General features: G+C 53.0%; 1 protein-coding gene across 5 annotated transcripts in view; it reads left to right on the plus strand.

Moving 5' to 3' along the window:
• Window positions 1-12,365: 12,365 nt before the first annotated feature.
• ZNF496 (zinc finger protein 496) overlaps window positions 12,366-24,965 on the plus strand; it is a 37,382-nt gene continuing 24,782 nt past the window's right edge. For 2 of the 5 annotated variants that reach the window (XM_044778083.2, XM_014826693.3), the window contains exons 1-6: window positions 12,366-12,499; window positions 12,755-12,944; window positions 14,266-14,382; window positions 14,709-15,135; window positions 15,522-15,705; window positions 18,731-18,807. In XM_044778083.2, the coding sequence (XP_044634018.1) occupies window positions 14,746-15,135; window positions 15,522-15,705; window positions 18,731-18,807 (651 nt within the window). In that variant the 5' untranslated portion in view covers window positions 12,366-12,499; window positions 12,755-12,944; window positions 14,266-14,382; window positions 14,709-14,745. Of the gene's footprint in view, window positions 12,500-12,693; window positions 12,945-13,160; window positions 13,336-14,265; window positions 14,383-14,708; window positions 15,136-15,521; window positions 15,706-18,730; window positions 18,808-24,965 lie in introns of those variants that run through there. The other 3 variants (XM_070517997.1, XM_014826690.3, XM_044778084.2) reach the window with 3 other exon arrangements.

The following is a 24,965-nucleotide window of genomic DNA, read 5'->3' on the forward strand; positions in this document are numbered from 1 at the left end:
ATAGCTGGATCATATGGTAGATCTATTCTTAATTTTTTGAGGATACTCCATATGGCTTTCCATAGTGGCTGCACCAGTTTACTCTCCCACCAGCAGTGTACGAGGGTTCCCTTCTCTCCACATCCTCTCCAATGCTTGTTGTTTCCTGTCTTGTTAATTATAGCCATTCTAACTGGAGTGAGGTGATATCTCATTGTAGTTTTGATTTGCATTTCCCTGATAGTTAATGATGTTGAACATCTTTTCATGTGCCTGTTGGCCATCTGTATATCCTTGTTGGAGAAATGTCTGTTCAGATCTTTTGCACATTTTTTAACTGAGTTGTTTCCTTTTGTTCTTGAGATGTATGAGCTATTTGTATATTTTGGATATTAACCCCTTATCAGATATATGGATTGCAAATATCTTCTCCCAGTTGTTAGGTTGTCTTTTTCTTTTGTTGATGGTTTCCTTTGCTGTGCAGAAGCTTTTCAGTTTGATGTAGTCCCATTTGTTCATTTTTTCTTTTGTTTCCCTTGCCCAGTCAGACATGGTACTCGAAAATATGCTAAGACTGATGTCAAAGAGTGTATTGCCTATGTTTTCTTCTAGAAGTTTCATGGTTTCAGGTCTGACATTCAAGTCTCTAATCCATTTTGAGTTAATTCTTGTGCATGCTATAAGATAATGGTCTACTTTCATTCTTTTGCATGTGGCTGTCCAGTTTTCCCAACATCATTTATTGAAGAGACCCTCCTTTCTCCAGTGTATCTTCTTGGCTCCCTTCTCCAAAATTAGCTGTCCAAAGTTGTGTGGGTTCATTTCTGGGTTCCTGATTCTGTTCCATCTGTGTATCTGTTTTTGTGCCAGTACCATGCTGTTTTGGTTAGTATAGGTTTGTAGTATATTTTGAAATCAGGGAGTGTGATGCCTCCAGCTTTGTTCTTTTTTCTCAGGATTCCTTTGGCTACTTGGGGTCTTTGGTTGTTCCATATAAATTTTAGGATTCTTTGTTCTATTTCTGTGAAAAATGTTGTTAGAAGGAGCTTTAGTTAAAGTTGAAGCTCAGACCCCGAGGCGAGCGCCCAGAGCAGCAGTCCTGGGCTGGGAGACGACTTTTCAGTGGCGAGTGTGAGGCCCTGCAGGTGCAGTTCCACGCCTTCCACTCTTGCCTTTCTTTAATGTCGGTTGTCAACACCGCATGGGGAATCGACAGGCACAGCCATGCTAGCTTCCTTTTTTAAGGAGATTCCCTGGGAAAACTATTTACTTCAAAAAATTTCCGTCAACAGCCTTCAGCCCTAGACACAGAGGGCTGAGATTCTGGTTGACTCAGATTTCCGGTACCTGCAAGCCAATTTGGAGATAAGGATTCACCCCCGAGGCCTCTCCCAGCCATCTATGGGGGAGGGAGGAGCTACCTAGGACCCCAATCCCACCCCCTCTGAGGGTGCCAGGGCCTGCGCGAGCCCCTCTCACCGCCGAGTCCCAGAACCCAAGTTGGTGAGCGGCGGTGGCCAACAGCGGCAGGTGGCCCCGAGGTCCGGCCTCTCGCCTTCCCAGCCCGAGGCGCGCTGCAAAGACCAGGTTCTACACCCACCCTCCTCCGCGGGGGCCGCGTGAGGTCTGTGGGGCTCGTCCCCCGCCCAAAGACAGGGCGCTGGCCAGGCTGGTGACCAGAAAGGCCCGGCCCGGCCGGGGCTGGGGCGGCCTGCGGTGATGGGCGAGGGTGTGGAGGGCCCGGCCCCCGCCGAGCGGAAGGCTCTGAAATTCGAGAGACCAGGCTGCGGTCCCTGTTGAAGAGCCTGGAATCCGGAGTGGGGGGGTGGTCAGATGCGCGTGGTGTCCCCAGAAACTCAGCGAATGCCCTGTGGGTCCTTCACTTTTCCAGGCCTTAGTTTCCAAACTCCAATTAAGGAGATTCATACTGGATAATTTTTGAGAATCTATCAGGCTATTAACTCTGTGTCAGGAAAAAAAATGCTTTTTATTAAAATTATACCAAATAGTTGGAGCAAGCAATAACTGATCTTGAGGCACACAGACTTTTTTTTAAGTGATGCAAAGGATACAAGTAAATTCTAAGCTTGCAAGGAGAGTGAGGAATGTAGAGAGAGAAAATGTGAGAACAAAGTAACATTCAAACTTCTCCCCCTGGAGTGGGAAACCTGGTCATGGAAGCCACGCAGGAAGGTGCTGTGGCCGCCACGTTAGCTACACACCTGCATCTGTCCGTGTAAGTCCGTCAGCCTCCCTAAGGCACAGCTGGGAGTCCCAGGAAGGCCACAGCATGAGCCAGACTCAGGGCCACCTCTCAGGTAGCTCTTACCACGCGGGAGGTTCAGGAGCCAGACCTTGCGTCTTTCCAGAGCCCACAAGGCAGGCTTTCAGATGTTCTTTCTTGGCAAGCTACTAGAAGCTGCAAGTTTCTGGTTCCCAGACATTGTGCACATCTGGGGGGAGTTTTTACCTGCCCATGTCTCTCCACAGCCTGCTGGTGGCTGAGATGTACCAGGGCCCCTTCCATGACTGCTGGGCTCAGTAACAGGTGGGGGCGTTTCCAGCCTTCAACTCCTGTATTAACAATTATCTATTCTCTGGTCCTGCCAGTGAACCAGCAGCCCACACTTCTCTCTCCTGGGCTTCCCAAAAATGCCAACTGAGCTCTGGCGCCTGTCAAGATCCCCTCAGCCTGATGGGAGCCCTCTGTCAACATGCTGTTGTATGAAGAGACTCGATAAAGACAGAATGGTCATGACCCTTGTCCAAGCACAGTAAGGTCTATGGGATGGTGTAGGGAGCTCCGCAGTGGGGTCTGGCCATGCGGAAGAGAGATCAGGCTCAACTCTAAATGCAGGAAGGGAAAGTGGGGACTTATAGGCAAGGAGCACGTGGGGGTCAGTGGATGGAAAATTACCAAGAAGAAACCTCAGGGGTGAACATCTGGCTAATAAAGCCACCAGAGCTGAGGGGATTCCTGCCAGGCGACCAGACCTCCCCGGGGCAGGGGGGTCGGGGGACAGTGAGGAACCTGCTCAGACAGCTCAAGGGAGATTGGATATCTGGAGGGTGGGCGTTCTGACTCAGCAGGATTCTTGCTAAAACTGGACAATGCAGAGATGAACATGGAAGCCCCAAATCAGGTCTCATTGAAAAAACGCTCAGAAAAGCCTGAGTAGAGTTTGCTTGAGGAGATAATCTTTGCCAATAACAGCCCTGCCTTCCCCTAGCAGAACAGAGCAGGAATTCTCAGAGGCAATGGCCACGTGTGCGCCCTTCTCTGGGCTGCAGGCAAAAAAGCGTGAGCAACCCTGGCCCACAGAGCGAGGTCCAAATTCTTCAGCCTGCTGTGTGAGTGCCTCCAGCCTCATGTGTGGGTTTGCCACACGGTTCCTTCCAAATTGCAAGTGCTTCCAAGAGGCCTCGCCCGTGTGTAAGCCTCTAGGATGCCCTTCCCTCCCACTTTTAGGCTCGTGAACCCAAAAGACCTGAACCGGCCATAACCCATGCCACTGTGGAGCCATTCCAGGCTGACCTTGCCGGAGGCCCTGGGCCGCCCGCCTGCTGGCTGCCCAGTCAGTTCCCTTCCACATGCACAGGCCCTCCTTCACTGTGGGCCTCCCTCCTGGCGGTGAACACCTCTGCAGGGATGAGGCTTCTGCATACCTGTCCTCCAGTGGGGCCTCAGGGCCTCGCCTGGGACACATTTTGCTCCTCTCCCAGAAAGGGTGTTGCTTTCCTCTTTGCATAACAGTCCTTTGTTCACTTAATTCATCTTTGGTTGGGTCTATGAGGTTTCAGGTCTTCCAGAATAAGCACCGCCTGCTCACCCTTGAGCCAGGCTGCTCTGAGTGGACACCCAGTAAATGCTAAATTGAATTAACTCAAAGAGGAGAAAGACTAGGACAGCATCTGTTGGTAATTATCTCAGTACTCCAAGGAGACGACGCACCATAGACCAGCAGAATGCAAAGGAGGAGATGGGGGGACCTTGTCAATTTGACCAGTCAGGTGTGGCAGAGAAAGGGCAGGAAAAAGCTGGAGCTGACAAGTCCCAGTTCTCATTGAAGGGTCTCAAATTTATCTACAAGAGACTGAACAAGAGACTGGAAATAATCATTATAAAACAAGCAGAGAAGTAACGTTGCAATGTGTTTCCTAACATTCAGGCCAAGTTCGTGGTGGGTGTTCATGGGTGTTTCCAGGCCTGTGTTAGTCCAGGGGCTGCTGTAACAAATTGCCACAAACTGGGTGACCTGAAACAACAGGAGTTTATTCTCTCACAGTTCTGGGAGCCAGAGTCTGAAATCAAGGCATCAGCAGGACCAGGCTCTCTGAAGACTCCTGGGGAAAATCCTTCCTGCCTTCTCTTGGCTTCCGCTGATGGCCAGCAATTGCAGTGGTCCTGGCCTCGTAAACACATCATTCCAATCTCTGTCTCTGTAGCCACATGGCCTTCATCCTGCATGTCCATCTTCACATGGCCTGCTTACAAAGACACCCATCACTGGATTTCAGGCTCACGCTAATTCAGTATGACCTGGTCTTAACTTGTTTACGTCTGCAAAGACCCTATTTTCAAATAAGGTCACATTCCCAGGAATTAGAGATGAGGACTTAGACATATCTTTTGGGGGGCACATTTCTACCCATTCAGCACCCTCACTGCCCCCCCGATTTGCACATGAAGTAAACTGAGCTGAGGGAATGGGGGTGAAGGGAGATTGGAAAAATTGGAAGGACCAGTAGTTGGAGAGTGTCGGGAAATTCCTGGAATAGGTCATGTGATGTTTAAAAGATTTAGTGAAAGTACCTGGAGTGTTCGAGGAATGAGGAATAATTGAGAAGTCTTCATGTTTAGAGCAAAAATATGTGGTGGCATCCAGCGTTCGAAAGCAGAAAAGTACCTGAGATACACTAAAATAAGAGGTGTTAAACCCTAAAAAGTTTAAAAGCTCACCTGCAGCTAATTGAGGAGGAAAGGGACTGCAGAATCGTGCCTGTTGAGCATCTCTGGCTCTGTGCTGGGACCCTCAGGTGAGTTGTGTCTGACCCATGTGAGCCAGTCGTGTGTCACTGTATCATGCACAGAGAACCTTATGCACTGCCTCCAGCACCTGGGTAACTTACACAGCAAGGGGCAGAAATGAGACTTCATTGCTCTTGGGACCGACCGAAGGGAGCACCCCCGGTAGGGACTCCATGGTTGTAAGACAAACTGCACTGGAGCGGGCAGGCTGGATGGAGGTGGAGGGGCCAGGACAGGGCTGCTCTCTGAGGGGAGTTTCAGGACACAGATCAGGGTGTGGGACCCCGGAAGCAATCTGTGCTCTGAGGCGGGATCAGGAGACAGATCAGGGTGTGGGATCCAGGAGGGGATCTATACTCTGAGAAGAGGATCAGGACACAGATTAGAGTAGGGGATCCAGGACAGGGTCTGTGCTCTGAGATGGGATCAGGACACAAATCAGAGTATGAGATCCAGGACAGAGTCTGTGCTCTGAGATCAGATCAGGACACAGATCCAGGTGTGGGATCCAGGAAGGGATCTATACTCTGAGATGGGATGAGGACACAGATCAAAATGTGGGATCCAGGACAGGGTCTGTGCTCTGAGATGGGATCAGGACACAAATCAGAGTATGAGATCCAGGACAGAGTCTGTGCTCTGAGATCAGATCAGGACACAGATCCAGGTGTGGGATCCAGGAAGGGATCTATACTCTGAGATGGGATGAGGACACAGATCAAAATGTGGGATCCAGGACAGGGTCTGTGCTCTGAGATGGGATCAGGACACAGATCAGAGTGTGGGATCCAGGACAGAGTCTGTGCTCTGAGATGAGATCAGGACACAGATCCAGGTGTGGGATCCAGACAGGATCGGTACTCTGAGAAGAGGATCAGGACACAGAACAGACTGGGGGATCCAGGAAGGGATCTGTGCTCTGAGATAGGATCAGGACACAGATCAGGCTGTGGGATCCAGCATGCAGCGAGCCCCTCTTTCCTGCTGGACAGGTTCCAAACTCTTCAGTGGTTCTTGGGGCTCCAGCTTCTGGGGATTCTGGTGAGAATGAAGCAGTAAGTGCAGGTGGTAAGCCTGCACATGCTGAACATATTGTGTGTGATGTCTTCCTCCCCTGCCCTCACGCCTGCAGCACTGCGTCCTTGGCCAGCGTGCTCTCCCTGAGCCTCAGTTCCCATCCTGAAATTCCAGGATCCTAGGATTCACCTCACCTGAGAAGGAGACAGAAAGGAGGAAACTCACACAAATGGAAACATCCGAAGAACTGCAATGATCAGGGCGTTTCCCTCCTACAGAAGCTGAAACCTGTCCAGGAGTGAGAGCGTGAAAGTGGGCGAGGCCTGAGAAGAGAACAGGCAGGAAGGATGGACCCATTCGAGCAGCTTCCTGTTCACAAAAATGGTTTCCCCCGAGGTCTCTGACCACGGACGCCCTGATCCATTTACTCCAGGGCTGAGCCACCCTCACCTTGTGATGGCCCAGGACCCCCTTCTAAGGAGTGCTGGATGCGGAAGTGACCCCCACTTGCCGACACCCTCTCTCCTCCTCCCCCTCCTTCAGCTGGAATCAAACCTTTCAAAAGACGCCTCCCTCCTGCCTGTATCCAGCCTCGCGCAGCCTCCTTGGGGGCCCTCCCCACAGCATCAGCACAATTAATCCGACTGTTTCAGTTCGTCTGGATTTTTCATACTACAGGCTGCTCCCTGGTGGTCTGGCTGGGTTGGCGTTAAGACTCTGATGCTCATGGACAGCTCCCCAAAACTGATGTTTGGGGTCTTGGTTTTGTTTCCTTGACCACAGCGCCCAACACGTGACTTCAAGGAATGACACCTGTCTCTAGTGACAACTGGGCCGTTTTGGAGGGACTTTCATTGAAGCAGTAGGCCTGTGTACGGTTCTTCAAGTCTTTTAGTCTTCAGCGAAAGAAAAGAAAATAGACGAGTGTCGAGCAGCCCTCTTGTGCAGTAGAAGGCCTGCAGAGTGAGAAAGTCAACTAAGCCAAGTTCCTGCCTTCGTGGGTCCTCACTGAGCCCTCTTCACAGGCCATACACAACCTCTGCTGGAGGTCGGGGCGCCAGGTCAGTCCCTGCTCTCCCATCTTCCAGAGCCTGCGAACAAGTCACAGGCATACTGGCAATGATATTATTCCCAGGACTGCCAGTAATGCCAGTTTACTGAGCATCTCTATGCCCAGAGCCAAGCTGACCCCTTTACAGCAGAGCTCAACACAGAGCCGGGGCCTGGTCACGTGCAGGCTGCGCTGGGGGCCCGAGGCTCCTGTTTCTAGTGAGGTGTCACACCTTCTCCTGCTGTCACGCCCCTTCCCCCTTCTCCTCCTCCTCAGCTGAGGGCCTGGGGTATCACTTAGGGTTCTCCAGAAAAACAGAGCCAATAGGATGCGTGTGTGTGTGTGTGTGTGTGTGTGTGTGTGTGTGTGTGGAGAGAGAGAGACAGCAAGATTTAATTTAAGGGATCGGCTCGTGCAGTTGTGGAGGCCGGCAAAGCCCCAGAGAAGAGCTGATGCGGCAGCTCAGGACTGAAGGCAGCTTGCAGGCAGGCTCCTCCTTTTGGGGGGAGGGCAGGTGGGGGCACCTCAGTCTTTACTCTCAAGGCTTTTGACTGACTTGATGAGGCCCAACCACTATGGAGGGCAATCAGTTTTACTCAAATCCACTGCTTTTAATATTAATCTCACCTAAAAAATATCTTCACAGCACATCTGGATTTGTGTTTGACCACACATCTGGGCACCCTGGCCTAGCCAGGCTGACACATCCGATGAACCAGCACACCCTGCAGCTTTTTTTCCCAGTGTCAGCGCATTCCGAAGAGCTCCACCTGGCCTTCCGCATGCCGCCCCATTCCTCTCCCGTCACTGTCCCTTGGCCCCGCCCAGCCTCTCTCTCCTTTGAGCCACAAACTATAATTTCTCCATCTTTAAGATGGGACCCACGTCCCCTCGGTCACTCCAATGCCACTTTTCTCCGCCCAGCTGTCTCCACTCCCTCATTCCCTTCTCCCTCCAAACTGTGCTCCAGCCTGCAGCCTCACCCCGCTGCTGGGCCCAGAGGCCTTGCTGCCAAATCCTACAGGCAGTGTTGTTGTCGCCTTATTTCCTCATCTAATCTGACCTCAAGGCAGCACTGACCACCGCCAACCACCCCTCTTTCTTGAAAGGCCTGTCTGAGGTTCAGAGGCTGCTCCGCGCCTTCCTCCTTCCTCTCCTTCCTCCCCCTCCACATCCCCCACCTTCCCAGTCTCCAGGGCTGGCTCTGCCCTGCCCGCCCTGCCCTGCCCTCTCCGAGGCTGCTTCTCTGCCAGCACTTGCACTGGTCCATCCCAGGGTCTCAACTCCTGCTCCGGCTGTGACTCCAGATTCCCCCCTCAACCTTAGCTTTCTCCCGAGGGTCATCACTACTGGTTGTTTACGCTTCTCAGACCCATCAAGTCCAAAACCCGCCATCGTCTCCAACTCCTTCCCAGAAACGTTCTTCGGTCTCCTAGCGCCTCCAGTAGCCCAATTTGGGCCAAACCAGAGCCGTTCCTCACTCCTCTAACACCAGGCAGCGCAACACAGGGAAATCTCTGCCACTGCCAGCCCTCTGCCTCCACCGGCCACCTGTGGAAACATCTCCTGCCTGCATTTCTGTGGCTGCTTCTAACCAGGCCTCTGCCTCTTTGCTCTTGCACCAGCCTGTCTGCACAGGGGTCATGTAAGGGAGCATAAGTGAGGCCATCTTGTGACGCTGAACGTCCCCAGCCCCTCCTCTGTGTGGCTACTCGCTGTTCTGCATTTACTCTAAAATAAGTCACATGCTCTCCTGATTTATGGACTCCGCTTACACATGTGCCGTCCCGATAGCTTGATAAATTAAAACTTTGTTGTATGAGTTCCCCTCCAGGAACAGGCTGACCACAGGTGGGAAACACACCTGCAAGGCATCCATCACAGCTGATGGAAGAGAACAGTGAAAGACCCTGAGTGCACCACACCTGAAGGAAACCCTCTCTTACTGCCCATTTTCCCTCTATAATGGCTTGTAATTCTTGAAGATGGTTTTTTGAGACCTTAGTCTGCCATCTCCCCGACTATGCCAGCTAATCAAATTAAAACTTCCTTTCTCAACCTCTAATTTGTGATTTATTGCCTCGATTGCAGTAAGCCCATTGCTCGGTGACAGTCATGGCAAAATGAAAGTGCCCTCAGGCCCCTATTGAAACCCTGAGCGTAGACCCTGCCATCACTCGGTTCCAGCCTCCCTGGTCTGGCGCTGTTCTTGCGCTGAGGGGCAACCTCCTGCTCCACAGCCTTTGCACGCACTGTTCACTATGCTGGAATACTCTTCCAGCATGCCCCTGTTCGGCTTGCCCTCCACCTGCTCTCTGTTCAAACGTCGCCTCCTGGCAGAGGGCCGGCCCGCCTGCCCTGAAGGTGCCTCCTTTCCCTGCTTCATCGTACTCTTGCTCAGCACCCATCACCAATGACATTGTACTGCAGGGTCGTTTATTACCCAACCCCCCTTCCAGCTTCCAGAGCCAGGCTCTTTGTCTACCAAGGTCTCCCCAAGGGTGGGGGGATTGCTGGCATGCAGCAAGCATTTCACAGAAATATACACAACCAGCAACTGTAACATAAAGGGAATGAACACAGAGTGTGAGAGAGCTGATGGTCCATCCGTGAGCAGGGTTCACAGACAGGGCCCTCCTTCTGGTGCTTTGCCCGTGGCATCTGACACCATCCCGTTTGGTGACGAGGAAAGCACTGTCCCATGGCCTCCAGTGCCCCCCAGCTCTCTGACACCCCTCTCCCCCAGCTCATTTGCCACCTCGCTGTGCCCCTGCCCCCAGGGTCTTTGCTGTCCTCGCGGTGGCCTCCACTTGGGACCGTGTTCTCACCCAGGCTTGAGCTTGACTAACTCCCTCAGTGGGGCTTGCCCTGCCCTCTTCTTTAATACTGTGGCCATCGCTAGCCTGTCCCCAGCACCCATTACCTGATGCTCCTTCCCTTTCCTTCTTTTTTTTTTTTTCCAAAGATTGGTACCTGAGCTAACATCTGTTGCCAGTCTTCACTTCTTTTTCTTCTTTTTCTCCCCAAGGCCCCCCAGTACATAGTTGTGTATTCTAGTTGTAGGTCCCTCTGGTTGTGCTATGTGGGACGCCACCTCAGCATGGCTTGGTGAGCAGTGCTAGGTCCACGCCCAGGATGCGAACCAACGAAACCCTGGGCCGCCAAAGCAGAGCACACGAACTTAACCTCTCAGTCACGGGGCTGGCCCTGCTTTTCCTTCTCTTCCGCAGTATGGACCAAACACAGCAGATCATGTCATTGATTCTGCTAACTAGTTGCTCCACTTCCTTCCCCTGTGCTGGCCAGTTGTGTTCACAGGTGTACCCTGTGAACCTGGAACGATGCCAAGCACCACAAGTACCTAGCAGGTCTCAGTATGTTTGTTGAATGACTGAATAATCCCACACATCCACCCAGTGAGATAGACAGCATCATCTGTTTTCTCGATGAGGAAACTGAGGCACAGGAAGGTCAGGTAGACTGAGATCACCTGGTCAGGAACTGATGGGGCAGGATCTAACCCAGGGGCTCTGCCTCAACCCACGTGGTGAGCAAAATGCAGAAGAACCCCAAGTCAGAGCATATTCTGAGTCGAGTTGTGCAGGGCCTCGTCAGCCCAGGGGAAGGAACTGGCCTGGGCGGTGGGGATTGCCCTGACACTGCGTGCTAGCATCTCTGGGCTCTGCATTTTACCTGCTTTAGGGCTGCACTGGGCGGAGCCATGAGCCCTGATTCCCAACAGTGAACAGCAGGTGAACCAGCCTGTCCCGGGCTGGACGCTCCGCAGTCTGGACCCCAGAGCAGTCCACAGGCCGGGTGTTTACTAAAGCACCTAAGCCAGACCTGCCATGGCTGATCCTGGACTCCTCCTTGGGGAACCTTGCCTCCAGGCCGGGGTGCCTGGCTGGTGCTGGGAGGGGCCTGCACAAGCCAGGGAGCACAGAGCCCAGTGAAGTCCAAGGCGGCAGCTCCCACTGGCTCCACGGGCTCCAGGGAATATCTCCTGCTTCTGTCGGACTCTCCTTTGAGCGAACAACACTGTTCACAGAGTTCCCGCCTTGCTTTGGTCTGTCTGCTGCTAAGGTCACAGAGTCCAGGTATCTGGCAAACCGTGGCTCCCAGTGACTCGCCTAGTCAGGAGCGATTGTCCGAAATCTGGAGGAGGGAGCAGGAGGCCCCCGCGCCCCGGGAATGAGGAGAGCAGCACAGCTGAGGGATCCTGTTCCTCAGTCACCCACCTTCTCCCCCAGGCCACTTTCTTTGGGGGACCTGGTTTTGTTCCGCTCCCCCTTGAAGGGTCTGAAGGAAACGAGAGGTATCTGCAGTCGGCTGTCGCTCTCTGCCGCCTCTTCCGTGGGAGGGTCCGACCTCAGGGCGCGGCAGATGGACGGGGAGGGCTGGTGGGACTCAGACCCGCTCAGGCGCGGCGCTTTCTCCCCAGCTCCGGAACCTGGATGGAGGATGCAGGAAGGCCCCGAGGACCCCTCTGAGCCTTTGGGCTGCGTTCAGCTTAGGGTAGCGGCAAGTAGCCTTGTCTGAAGGTCTGGAGGCCCTAATTCCTGCTTGCCCCTCGCTGCCACTTGACCACCTCTCTCCGCCTCAGCGCGAACAGCCACAGTCCTTCGCTTCAGCGAGCGACGAGCTCCTGACCCGACTCGGGGCCCGATCACCGCAGCCCCTTAGTGCGCTCCGGAGGGCCACGCGGGGGGCGGCCTTTCTTAACCCAACCTGCGCAAAGTGGCTCCCCCCCCCGCCCCCGAGGAAAGCGCAGGCTGCCACCATGGGCATCTCACGGAGGACGAGGCGGGGAGGGGTCTGCGCTCCTCCGGGCCTGCTCAGCGGCCGCGGGCCAGGCGTAGAGGAGCGGGCTGGGCTGCAGGAGGGCTGGGCCTGCCCGGGCGCGGGCCGGTGGTCACGGGCGGATTCCGAGGGCGGCAGCCCAGGGCGCGCGGGAGCCTCCTCTCCGCCCCCTCCCAATTCCAGCGTCCAGCCGCCGTCCCGGATCGGCCTTCCGGACGTCCCCAGGCTCCCGGAGGGCGGAGGGGAGGACAGCCGAGAGAGAGCTCCCCACTGAGCTGCCCGCCGCGCCTCCCACGCCCCAGCCGGGCGCCCCCCGGGCGCGCGTCTCCCCCGCCGGCCCACAAAGCCCCCGGCCCTGCGCAGAGGGGGCGCGCGCGGAGCCGGGCGGGGCGGGGCGCGCGGGCCCGGCCGGGCCGGGGGTGTCGGATGTCACCCCGCGCACACCTCGGCCGGGGGGCGGGGGAGCGAACCACTGAGATGCGGAGACCTCCCCGGTCCTAGAGCGGAGCAGGAAGTGTCCCAGGGGAGGGAGCGGAGGGCTCCGGCCTTTCCTTCCCTCCGCGTCCGGCGGGCTCCGCGGCGGCCAGGCCTGCGCGGCCCGCCAACGGGGACGCGCCGTGGGGGTGAGTGCGGCCCGTGCGCCCGGCCCCCGCCCCACCGCCCCGCGCCCCGCGCCCCGGCCCCGCGCTCCCCCGGCCCCGCGCCCATCCCCGGCCCCGCGCGCCCCCGGCCCTGCGCCCATCCCCGGCCCCGCGCCCCGGCCCCGCGGGCGCCGCCTCCCCTCCCGGAGCCGAGCGCGGCGGTCTGCGGGCGAGGAGAGGCAACGCCGATGCTGTTTCCCACGCGCCTCCATTTGCTCCCGCTTCCTCCCTCCCAAGCGGAGCTGGGTTTTCCGGATGAGCAGGAGACGGGGCTCGGCTAGCCAGGCGCGGCGTCGGCCCTGCGGAGGACCGCCTCGGGGAGGACGCCCGGGAGAGCGGGCTGAAGGATGAGCAGCGGCCGCCGTGGACTTCCGCCGCCGCACGAGGGACCTGAGTTAGACGCCGGGAAGGAGTTGCGGGCTGGGAGGTGAGGAGCCGGCGCCGGCGAACCTGGAGGCGTGTGGGTGCGGGTGTGGTGGGGAAGCGGGAGGGCGGGAGCGAGGGAAGGCTGCCCCTCTCCCCGGCCTGCTGTGCCCTCCGCTTTCCTTTCTGCTGGCCCGGCGCCGTCCCTCCTCCCAGAGCTGCCCTGAGACGCCCCGCCCCCTGCGGGAAGCCTGGGGACTAACGTTAGTTCATTCATCAGGCGTCACTCCCGAGCCTGCCACGGGCCAGGTGCCAGGGCGACAAAGAGGAGCGGGCCGTCTGGTGAGGGGTGGTCCGCAGAGCCCAGTGCGGGGTGCCCGCCAGCGGACTCTGAGTGCTGAGGGTGGGGCCGGCCCCAGCTTGGGCGCAGAGCTGAGGAGCCAGAGGCCCTGCAGGTGTGTGGTGGCTGAGCTCTGGGAAGGTGGGAGGTCGGGTTCCAGAGGCCTGGAGGAAACCCGGCTGTGGAGTGGCTGTAATGTGTCCCCTCAGGCACCGAAGAGCCTCTGATGCCAGTCTGTGTTTGCTTTTCCGTGGGAAGTAAGGAGATCCAGAGACCTGGGTTTTTCTGAATGCCATTCAGTGGCCTCGTTGCTCTTCTGGGCTCACTTGTCTTCCTGTGGAATGGGAGTGAGGCCTGTATTCCCTTGGGGGCCCCTGAGCTGTTGGAGGTTAAGGTGCTGGGTGGTGGGGAGCTTCATACAGAGCTGGTGTGGAGGAGATGTGAGGCGGGTAACCTGCCCGGGGAATCCCAGAGGCCAGAGGGTGGGGGAGGGTACGGTGTGATCCTGTTTGCGCTTCACTTTCCCTCAGTCCCACCGTCTGGACAGTGGCCACCACTCTCTGGTGTCACCCTGTGTGTTCACTGGGCAGGTGGAGGTGCAGTTGAGGGGCCTGTGCTGGGAGGGCCCCACCTCCGTCCTGCCTGAGGGAGGGCTGTGAGCTTCATTGTGGTTTGATGATGATAAGGGTGGGGAGGGTGGAGGCAAGGTTGAAGGTCAAGGCATCTTTAAATATATGCTAAAGCTTGCTATTCAGGCTCTGGAGGGAGTTGGGTGGAGGCTGATCTGAAAGCTGATGTTATTTCACTCTAGTAAACTCAGGATGTGGCTGCCTCTTTAACTCTTCCCCATCTCTTGTCTGGGTGTCCTCTCCGCTGTCTGCTTCGTCCGCTGCACCCCAGTGCAGACTCCGCTGGGCAGGGCAGACCGGCTTTGTGTGCGGCCAGCTGGTCCAGCTCTGGTCGGCCTGCCACCAGCAGTGTGCATTTCCCAGCCTGGGTCTGCTTGGAAGGCTCTCCTGGTGTATACCTGTTTTTGTCCTTCCAGCTCATTCTGTAAAGGTCTCCAGGGCAAGGACGGTGACTTTGGCTCCGAAGGCTCAAGATAGCGGCTTGCTCGGATCGTCTGTCTCAGGTCCTCTCCAGGAGGACCTGGCCACCAAAGGTACCACGAGGTGTTAATTACATCTCTCTTGTATGCCGACCTGTCAGTCTCCTGCTATGCTTGAGACACCAGGGTCACGTGGAAATGCCACTGCTTTTCTGCTTTGTTCGTCGGTCCCCTGGTTAGGGGAATCACGTAATGATGCTTTTGGGGGTCGAGTCCTTCCCTCTGTGTAAGGACCAGCCACACTGGCACTCCTCACACGTCCCAGGGCTTCTCCGAAGGGCTGGTCTCTATGGGCTTTGTCACCTTCCCCATAACCACCCCTCAAAAAACTACTGCAGGAGACCAGAACATTGAAGCCAGCGATTTCTGTTTGGAAATAGGCTCGTCTTCTGCTGCTGACCCCCATCAAATCCCATCATGCCCACAGCCCTGTGCCCCCGAGTCTTGGCTCCGAAGGAAAGTGAGGAGCCCAGGAAGATGAGGAGCCCACCAGGAGAGAACCCTAGCCCCCAGGGGGAGCTGCCCAGCCCTGAGTCCTCCCGCCGCCTCTTCCGCCGTTTCCGCTACCAGGAGGCGGCCGGCCCCCGGGAGGCCCTGCACCGCCTCTGGGACCTGTGTCGGGGCTGGCTGCGGCCAGAGAGGCACACCAAGGAGCAGATCCTGGAGCTGCTGGTGCTGGAGCAATTCCTGGCCATCCTGCCCCGGGAGATCCAGGGTTGGGTACGGGCCCAGGAGCCCGAGAGTGGCGATCAGGCTGTGGCTGCTGTGGAGGCGCTGGAGCGGGAGCCGGGGAGACCCTGGCAGTGGGTGAGCAGAGGGGGCGGGCTGGGCTGGGTGGGAGAGGGAGAGCAGGTATGCAGAGGGCTTCCACCCTGTGCTTGGTGCTTTGGCAGACTCACGTTCCCTGGCCAGGGAGGATTCTGTCCAGAACTACGTGCTTTGGTTAGGTGCACACTAGAATTGGGTTTCCCAAGAAAGCAGATTCTGTTCCCTAAAGGCCCTAATTTGGGGCATAGTTATGTCATCCTCTTTTGCAGCCCCATTAAAGGCCCAGGCTGAGCCTCCAGTGGTCAGCCATGGAGTTGATGGTCAACAGGCCCAGAAAGGGGTGTTGCCCATCCTGGCACAGCCACCTGCCCTCCCCTGTCCAGGGACCTCTCTGCTGAGCCCTGAAAAGCTCTCTCGGATTGCAGCTCAAGCACTGTGAAGACCCTGTGGTGATTGACGATGGGGATGGCCCTCCGGACCAGGAGCAGGAGCGGCTGCCACCGGAGCCCCAGAGTGACCTTGCAAAGAGCCAGGATGCCCAACCCGTGGCCCTGGCTCAAGGCCCTGGGCTCCCAAACAGACTACCAGGCCAGCTCAGCGGGGACCAAGGTAGGGGGTAGGGGCCAGAGTGGGTGTGTGTGGGGTGGGGGTCGCGGGGCGTTTGTACCCACCTTAGGTGCTTAGCAGTGGCTCTTGACGTTTAGAGTTCTCTCCTGTCCCCTGAGGAGCCGTGAACCATTTTCAGGGTCTAGTCCTTCCCTAGAGCAATTTGATCCGAATCTCGTGAGAGTGTCCTTGGTGGTGCCAGGTCCACCTCAGGCACCTCTGCTGTAGTTGGGTGTCTGAAGCTGCACCGTCTCAGCTCTCTGAGGCACATTTCTGGGCTTTGTTGGTTTGGGGGCAGCTGGGCATCATTGCTGTCCCAGTAGGACTTTGAGCGGAGCTGAGCGTGGCCATGTCCTCTTGTCCGTCTGAACGTCTTTCCCCAGCTAAACTCCTCCTGCTCCAGGATTGTTACGATCCTGAAAGGAAATAAAAAATGCTCCGGAGGGAACAGAGTGATGTGCTTAGGGATTGGGGCCTGAATGTCACCTGGACACGTCTGAATATCTGTACGGAATGCGCTGGTGGCTACAGGCAGGTGGCTTTAAAGGCACGTCTTGCTGTGACCGGGCATGCCTCTAACCCTCCAAGACTGTTTCCTGGCCCGTGCAGTGGAGATAACCATCATCCTTCCTGGGTTTCTTGAGGGTTAAAGGATTACACCCATACCATGCTGAGCAGGGGCCTGACTGTGGTGCTTAGTTGAAGGGGTCATTGTGGGAAGTTGTGGTGCCCACAGGTTGAAGGAGTGGCCTTTACAGTGTGAGGTCAGTGCGGGTGGACTTGCCACGTTGTGCTGTACTTACAGAGGAAAAGGAGAGCATGAGGAGGCCAGGAGTGCATTCGTGTGATGCGCAGAAGTTGTCCTGGGCATTGTAATAAGCTTTTCAGTTTAAAATAAAAACGCATACAGTTGGCCCTCTGTATCTGCTGGTTCCCCATCCACGGATTCAACCAACTGTGGATCGAAAGTCCTACAATGGTTACGTCGGTACTGGACACGTACAGAGTTTTTTTCTTGTCGTTATTCCCTAAACAATACAGTGTAACAACTATTTACATAGCATTTCCATTGTGTTAGGTATTATAAATAATCTGGAGATGATTTAAAGTATGTGGGAGGATGTGCATAGGTTATATGTAAATACTGTACCATTTTGTATAAGGAACTTGAGCACCCACAGATTTGGGTATGCCAGGGGGATCTTGGAACCAGCCCCCTGTGGATACTGAGGGACGACTGTGTTAAATTTCTCTGTGTGAGATGCTGTACCGACTTCCGTACAAATCAAATAAACTCTTCAGCCTCTCCTTGGTTAAAAGTCAAGACAAGTGTGATAGTCAGCTAGGGCCAAATGCTTCAGACAGAGATAAACAGCACGTGTTCATCTCTCACTGTCTGGAGGCTGGAAGTCAGAGGCCCAGGGGAGGGCAGGGCTGCTTCCTCCTGAGGCCTCTCCTGGGTGTGGAGAGAACCATCTTCTCCCTGTGTCCTCACATGGTCATCCCTCCATGTGTATCTGTGTCCTCATCTCCTCTTCTTATAGGGACACCAGTCATGTGGGATTAGGCCCCCCCCAGTGACGTCATTTTAATTTAATTACCTCGTAAAAGAGCCCCATCTCCATATACAGTCACGCTTGAGGTCCTGGGGCTTGGGACTTCGACATGTGAATTTTGCGGGGATGGAGTTCAGCCTGTAACCTCAGGCATAAGGGAAACAACCATCCACTCAAATAAACAGCTCCTGTGCAGGAGCCTGGGGACGCAGGCTGTGGGTGGCCCAGGGTGGCCCTGCGTGAGCGGCTTTGGGAACGCCCTCAGGAGGAGGGGAGGAGCTCGGGAACTGCCCCAGCCTGCCCAGCTGGTGCTTCCGTGAGGGTCTAGGTCTGAGGTAAGCCAGCGAGCAGGACAAGCTGCTGGCCAAGCTCCGGGCTGTCTCTCCCATTTTCCCTGAGCAACGATAAATGGACAAGGTCGTCAGGAGGAGAGCTAGTTATTAGGAAGCCCTTAAACATTCGGGTGACTTATTGGGATGAGCTTCCAGTAAAAGCCATATAGTTCCTAACTTGGAAGATCTTCCAAAAAAGCTGGATTCTTTTTAGAGGACAGAAGCTTTCCAGAGTGATCTGCAGAGTGTCCATGTACTCACTTATCACGGGAAAGGGGGGAGGGCTGGGGCTCATCCCCCAGAGGGAGGCAGGTGTGCAAGAGCAGAATTAAGACGTCCCTCAAATCCACACCTGCCGCCGGAGCCTTGGGCAGCAGCGTGAGGAGGCGCCTCACCCTGGGGCTCCCATGTGGCACTGCCCACTTAGCTGGCACCCAGGGTCTGGTCCCAGATAGTCACCCCCACCCCTGCCATTGGCTGACAGCTTTGCATCCTGGGTCTGAAGGTGAGGGCCGCTGGCTTCCGGATTTAGCCTTTAGCTGATTTCACACGTGCCCTGGGGTCAGCCCCCAGCATTTTCTTTGAACTGAGAGAGGAGAGTGTTGGTCTGTGAGGGGAGCGAGCACCTTCTGAAACAGCTCATTCGGCTCACTGCTTACGGAAGCCTGAGCCGGGCGCCGTTGCCAGTCATCGAGGGAGGTCAGAGCGGCTGTGGCCGAGGCCCCCGGGAGAGGGAGACGGTCTCAATCCCACAGCCACGTGTTCTCGTGATGGAGGGCACTGCAGGAGCACCCGTGATGTGACGACAGACTTCTGATGGAGCTTGCAATTTGTAAACTTAGAAATGTACAGATCTGTATGGCCCTGGAGTCCCACGGTGATCTTTCTTACTGACACCTCGATTCCCTAGAGTTCTAACCTTTATTTTCTCGCGTTGCGGATGACGAAGCTGAGGTCCCTGGACCTGTGGGCAGTTGCATAGCTACTTGTGGCAGAGCCAACTGGACATTCTTGGTAAAGCCCCGTTGTCGTGTCTGAAAGCAGAGTGAGGGAAGGTGCTTTCTCGGTGCATCATCTTGTCGTCCTGCGCGGGGGAGAGGACGCCGGGTCTCACGGGCGCCCCTCTCGTGTCTCTTTCAGTGCTGCAGGACGCCTCGCTGCTTCCGGAAGTGAGCTTGAGGGACGTGGAGCAGAAGGCCTCCCTCCAGCTGCCCCCGGTGAGTGATTTCCGTGAGAGCCCTTGGGAACCCCGTCTGCCTCTCCGTGAGCTGCAGGGTGGCCTTTCGGGGACTCCAGCTGGTTTGCTGTGTGACCGTCACCTTCGAGCCTTTGTGTAGACAGTGATGACGTGAAATAGATGCCCTCAAGACCCCCAGTCATGCTCCTGGGATCCTGGGGGTCCCCCCTGAGAGAAAAGAGAGACTTCTCCACTCTTACTTCACAGGGTATTTTTTATCTAATAACAATCGCAGTGACGTGTTTCAGAAATGCTGGGAAATGGAGGGAAAGCACACAGGTGATTTCACTGCCATCGGGCGGGTGCTGGTGGTGGTTGGGGGTTTCCTTGGTGTCCCCCCTCAGTGCTCCTGCATCCTCAGGGATGGTGGCAGGTGCCCTCACTCACCTCTTCCAGCCTGGCTTCTGTGGGAAAAATACCCCGTCGTTTGTCTTCCTTTCCCTGGCTGCCATGATGTGTGGTCACCCCAGTGGCATCCCCTCCCATGAGAGTGTAGCTCTGTGAGGGGTGGCCACTGTTTTGTCACTTGTTCCCTGGCAGACGGGAGACTGTCTGAAGGACAGACACACAGTAAACACGCTTTGAGCTTGCACTCAGCATTTTGCATTTGATGTGACTTCAAGCTTGGGGAGTGGGGCCCGGGATGGTGAGCAGTTAGCAGGGTGTGGGGGCGCATCTCCATTCCTTCAGTGCTGGACCCACAGGCCCTGGGCCTCAGCCACGTTTTAGCATCTGTTTTGTGCTGTTAAACACAAATGGTCCAAAGGAGGTAAAACTCGTAATTCTCATTAAGAATCGGTGCTTTTGACCAGTACCTCTTGCAAGGGGCTGCTATGAGTTTAGTATCTAATGAGCTTGGGTATTCATCTTTGAAGTTCCCCAGTTCCTATAAATGCCATAGTGAGCAGAAGATAGAGATTTTGATAAACTGGTGCTGTTTTATTAGTCTATTGAAGATAGTTTCTGCCCAGTGCACCAGAAGTCACCATCATGAAGGTCTTATTTTTTCTAAGTTTTTTTTTTTTTAAAAATTTGTTTTTAATTCTGGTAAAATACATGTAACCAAATTTACCATCCTAACCATTTTTACTGTACAGCAGTATTTCTAAGTGTTCAGTAGTGTTAAGTATATTCACATTGTTGTGCATCCAATCTCCGGAAGTTTTCATCTTCCCAAACTAACTGCTCACCCGTTAAGTAGTAACTCCCGATGCCCCCCAAGCCCAGCCCCTGGAAGCCACTGCTCTGCTTTCTCTGTGAAGTTGACAACTCTGCATTGCTCACGTAAGTCTGCAGTATTTGTTTTTTTGTGACTGGCTTATTTCACTCACCATAACGTCCTCGAGGTTCATCCATGATGTAGCATGTGTCAGGGGTTTCTTCCTTTTTATGGCAGAATAATATTCCGTGGTGTGTATATAATGCATTTTGTTTATCTGCTTATTCTCGATGGACACTTGGGTTGCTTCCACCTTTCAGCTACTGTGAGTAATGCTGCTATGAACATAGGTGCACATAGTTTTGTAAAAAATTGTTTTTAGATAATTATAGATTCACATGCAATTGTAAGGATTAACAGATATCCCTTGTACTCTTGATACTAAATGGTCTTGTAAAAGTGTAGCACAATGTCACAACCAGCTATTGACATTGATACATACAAGATACATAACGTCTTTTACCAGAAGAATCCTTCATGTTGCCTTTTACAGCCACACCTACTTCTCTTCCCTCCGCCCTCTCATCAGTCACTGACAACCACTGATCTGTTCTCCGTCTCCATAATGTTGTCATTTCAAGAGTGTTATTTAAATGGTTTGATAATATGTAACACTTGGGGATTGACTGTTTTCAGTCAGCATAATTCTCTGGAGGGGCGTTGTGCATGTATCAATACCCTCTTCCTTTTCATTGCTGGGTAGCATTCCACAGCATAGATGGGCCAGTTTGTTTAACCTTTCATCTGTGAAGGACATCTGGAATGGTTCCAGTTTGAGGCCATTTTGCATAAAGCTGCCATACCCATTTGTCTGCAGGTTTCTGTGTGAACTTCAGTCTTCGTTTCTCTGGGATGAATGCCCAGGTATGCAGTTGTTGGATTGTATGGCAAGTGTGTATTTCCTTTTGTAAGAAACCACTATATCCTTTTCCAGAGGGACTGTACCATTTTACATTCCCATGAGGAATGTCAATGATCAGCATCCTCCACATCCTCGCCAGCATTTGGTGTTATCACAAGTTTTTTATTTTAGCCATTCTGATAAGTGTGGGGTGATACCTCATTATGGCTTACATTTGCATTTCCCTAATGGCTGCTAATGTAGAGCATCTTTTCATGTGCTTGTCTGCCATCTGTTCATCCTCTTCTGTGAAATGTCTCTTCATGACTTTTGCCCAAGTTCCAGTTGGGCCATTTACTTTTTTACTGTTGTTTTGATAGCTCCTTATGCATTCTGGATGCTTGTCCTTTGTTGGGTATCTGTTTTGCAGATATTTCCTCTCACACCAGAACTTGGCTTTCCATCCCCTTTAACAGGGTCTTTAGCAGAGCAGAAGTGTTTAATTTGTACTAAGTCCAGTTGGGCAGTTTTTCCTTTTAAGGATCATGCTTTTGGTGTCAAGTCTAAGAACTCTGCCTAGTCCTAGATCCCACAGATTTTTTTCCTGTGTTTTTTTCCAAAAGTTTTATAGTTACACTTTTTACATTTAGTCCGTGATACATTGAATCCAGGATCTTGGTCCCTTGGCATTTAAGGCCATGATCTCTCATTTTCACATAAGGTGTGAGCCTTAGCTCCAGGTTCTTTTTTCCCCTGTGGACGTCCCATTGCTCCAGCAGCACTTATTAAAGGTTCTCCTTCCTCCGTGGAATTGCTCCTGCTTCCGTCACAGGTCAGTTGAGCAGATTTGTGTGGGTGCATTCCTGTGTCTCTGTTCTGTTGCACTGATCTCTCTCTCTCTGCACTAAAGCCTCACAGTCTTGATGACTGGGGCTGTGTAGAGAGTCTTGAAACGGGGTGGACTGCTCTGTCGCATTTTGTTCATCTTTCCCAAAATGATTTGAGCTATTTTAGTCCCTTTGCTTTTCTGTATGAATTTTAGAATAATCTTGTCCAAATCTACAGAGTCTTACTGAGATTTTGATAGGAATTTTGTTAATCTGTATATCGATGTGTGGAGCGCCGACATTTTTACCATCTGCGTCTTTCCTTCTGTGAACGGCTGTGCCTCTCCACTGGCTTCTGCCTTCCTTGGTCTCCTTGGTCAGTGTTGTGTAGTGCTCAGTAGACAAGTTCTATACGTGTTTTGTTAGATTTATACCTAAGGACTTCATTTTTTGAGCAGTTGTAAATGTTGTTATAGTTTTGATTTTGATGACAACATATTCATTTCTAGTATAAGAACTGCAATTGGTTTTTGTATGTTTGTTTTGTATTCTGTGACCTTGCTGGATTCACACTTCAGTTTAAGGAAGGGTTTTTTGTTTCTTTGTTTTCAAATAGAATTCTCTGAATTTTCTATGTAGACAATCATGCCATCTGCAAATAAGAGCAGTTTTATTTCTTTCTCTCCAATTTGTACCCCTTTATTTCCTTTTCTTCCCTCATTCTACTGTCTAGAACTTCTAGCATGGTGGGGAGAGCAGCCAAGCAGTGCCATGTCCGCACCCAGGATCCAAACTGGTGAACCCTGAGCCACCAAAGCTGTACTTAACTGCTGCGCCACCAGGCCAGCCCCCATTCTTTCACTCTTAATGATAATGTTCACTGTTCATTTTTGTAAATTCTCTTTATCAAGTTGAGGAAGCTCCTCAATTCCTATTTTTCTGGAGTTTTTATTATGTGTGGTTGTTGAATTTTATCAAAGCTTTTTTTGCTTCAATTGATATGTTGGTGTGAATTTTCTTTAGGCTCTTAGTATAGTGGATTCTGTTGATTGAAATTTGCGTATTGACCCAGGCTTGCATCCCTGGAATAAACCCCTTCTTGTCCTGGTGTAAAATTCTGATAGCAAAGTTTATTTGCTATTATTTTTGCGTCTCTCTTCACGAGGGCTCTTGGTCTGTGGTTTCCTTTTTCTTGGCTGTCTTTGCCTGGTTTTGGTGTCAGGGTCATGCTGGCTTCCTAAGATGAACTGGGAGGTGTCCCTCTTCTAGAGAGGCTGTGCAGAATTGGTGTCAAGTCGTGGAACATTTGGTAGAACTCTTTAGTGAAACCATGTGAACCTGGAGATTGGTGTGGGCGGTGGGAAAGTGGCACTGTAATTATAGATTCAGCTTCTGGGAAGGTTATAGGGCTACTCATTCTTTCAGAGTGGGCAAGTTGTGGGAGCATGTGTTCTTCAGAGAACCGTTTCCTTTCCTCTGAGTTGTCAGCTTATGCCTGCAGAGCAGTCGGTAGACTCCTTGGTCGACCTTCCAGTATCAGCAGGCTCATGACGTCCCTGCTTCGTTCCTCATATTGGACATTTGTGCCTTCTCTTTTTTTCTTTGTCAGTCTTGATAGAGGTTTTCAATTTTATCGATCTTTTCAAAGAACTAGCTTGTTGTTTCATTGATTTGTCTCTATTTTTCTGTTTTCACTTTGATCGATTTCTGCTCTCATCTTCATTACTCTTCATTCTGCTTTGGGTTTGTTTTGCTCTTCCCTTTCTAGGTTCTTGAGGTGGGAGCTTAGGTCGTTGATTGGAGACTTGCCCTAAAAGGTAAGCATTTCTAATGTAAGCACTTAGCTCTAGAAATTTCCCCCTCAGCACTGCGTTAGCTATGGCACACGGATTGTAATGCGTGTTTTTATTTTCATTCATTTCAGTGTATTTTTTAATTTCCCTTGAGTGTTTTTCTTTGACCCAAGGATTATTTAGAAGTGTGTTGTTTAATTTCCAAGGCTGGCAGATTTTCCTGTTATCTTTCTGTCACTGAATTCAGGTTTGGTTCTCTTGTGATCCGAGAGCACACTGATGCCACTTCTTCCACGTTTGTTGGGAGCGTCTCTGTGCCTCCATCCAGGGCTCTGAGGTCTCAGTGTACGTTGTGTGGGCGTCTGCGAGGAACGCATGTTCAGCTGCTGTCTGGTGGAGTGTTCTCTAAACGCTGATTGGCGGTGGTTGCTGTTGGCATTGTCTGTATCCTTGCTTGTGTAGGGGAGGAAGACATTTCGTCTTCCCAAATGGGGGTTCGTCTGGCCGGAGAACGAATTAAATTCATATGAGACAAAATAGCAAGAGAAAATTAAACAAAGCTTTATGAGGAACCATGGCCCGGGGCCTTTCTTCCCGAAGGAAGAAAGGGCACCGAAGAAGTGGGGTGCACAGAGTGGTTATATACCCCCAAACAGGGTGTTTCACATGTGATTGAAATGTCCCTCCCACAGTAGTCACAAGATTGCCCTGTCGGCCACAGTGCTTGATGGACACAGCAGGTAGTGGTCTGCTGTCTCAGAGGGTGTGGCAGAAGGCAAGTCGATTGTCCGGAGCTGGGCGGTCACAGGTGAGTGCAGCAATCAGTTCCTAGCCTAAGGAAAGATGCTTAATCCTTAAGAAATGCCAACGGTTGGGAGGGGGAGGGAAGTCAGTTACAGGAGGTTACCAGACTAGCACAATAAAATGCAGATTTTAAGTCCTTGCCTTTGGTATTCATTAAGAGTTTTTAGAAAGAAGGTCATCTCCTTTCTTCTTCCTGGTACAGAGAGGGAGGCACCTTTTACAGATAGAGATTTACCTTACAAATCTAAGTGTCCTAACAAAGGGCAAGTTCCATTCCTCAGAGCCTCCTTCCCTGTCCCAGTTTATCAAAAGCAATCAGCCTCAAATAATCCTCATGCCAAAGAGACATATCTTGGGGTGGCCAATTCCAGGTCCCCACACTTGTTTTCTGTCTGATTGTTCGGCTAGTTGTGGAGAGAGGGGCGTTCAGGTCTCCAACTAGAGCGGCTGACGGTCTGTGTACTTTCAGTTCCGTCAGTGTTGCCTCACATCCTTGGCCGCTGTCCGTGAGGTGCACAGACGTTTAGGGTTCCTGTGCCTCCTGGTGGGCTTGCACTCTTATTGTTGTGTGTGGCCCCTCTCTGGTCTTGGTCTTTGCTCTGAAGCCGGCCTTGTCTGGTGTTAGGAGGGCGACACCTCCTTTGGAGTAATGGT

Source organism: Equus asinus, chromosome 9 (assembly GCF_041296235.1).
Source record: "Equus asinus isolate D_3611 breed Donkey chromosome 9, EquAss-T2T_v2, whole genome shotgun sequence".
Classification (NCBI taxonomy): domain Eukaryota; kingdom Metazoa; phylum Chordata; class Mammalia; order Perissodactyla; family Equidae; genus Equus; species Equus asinus.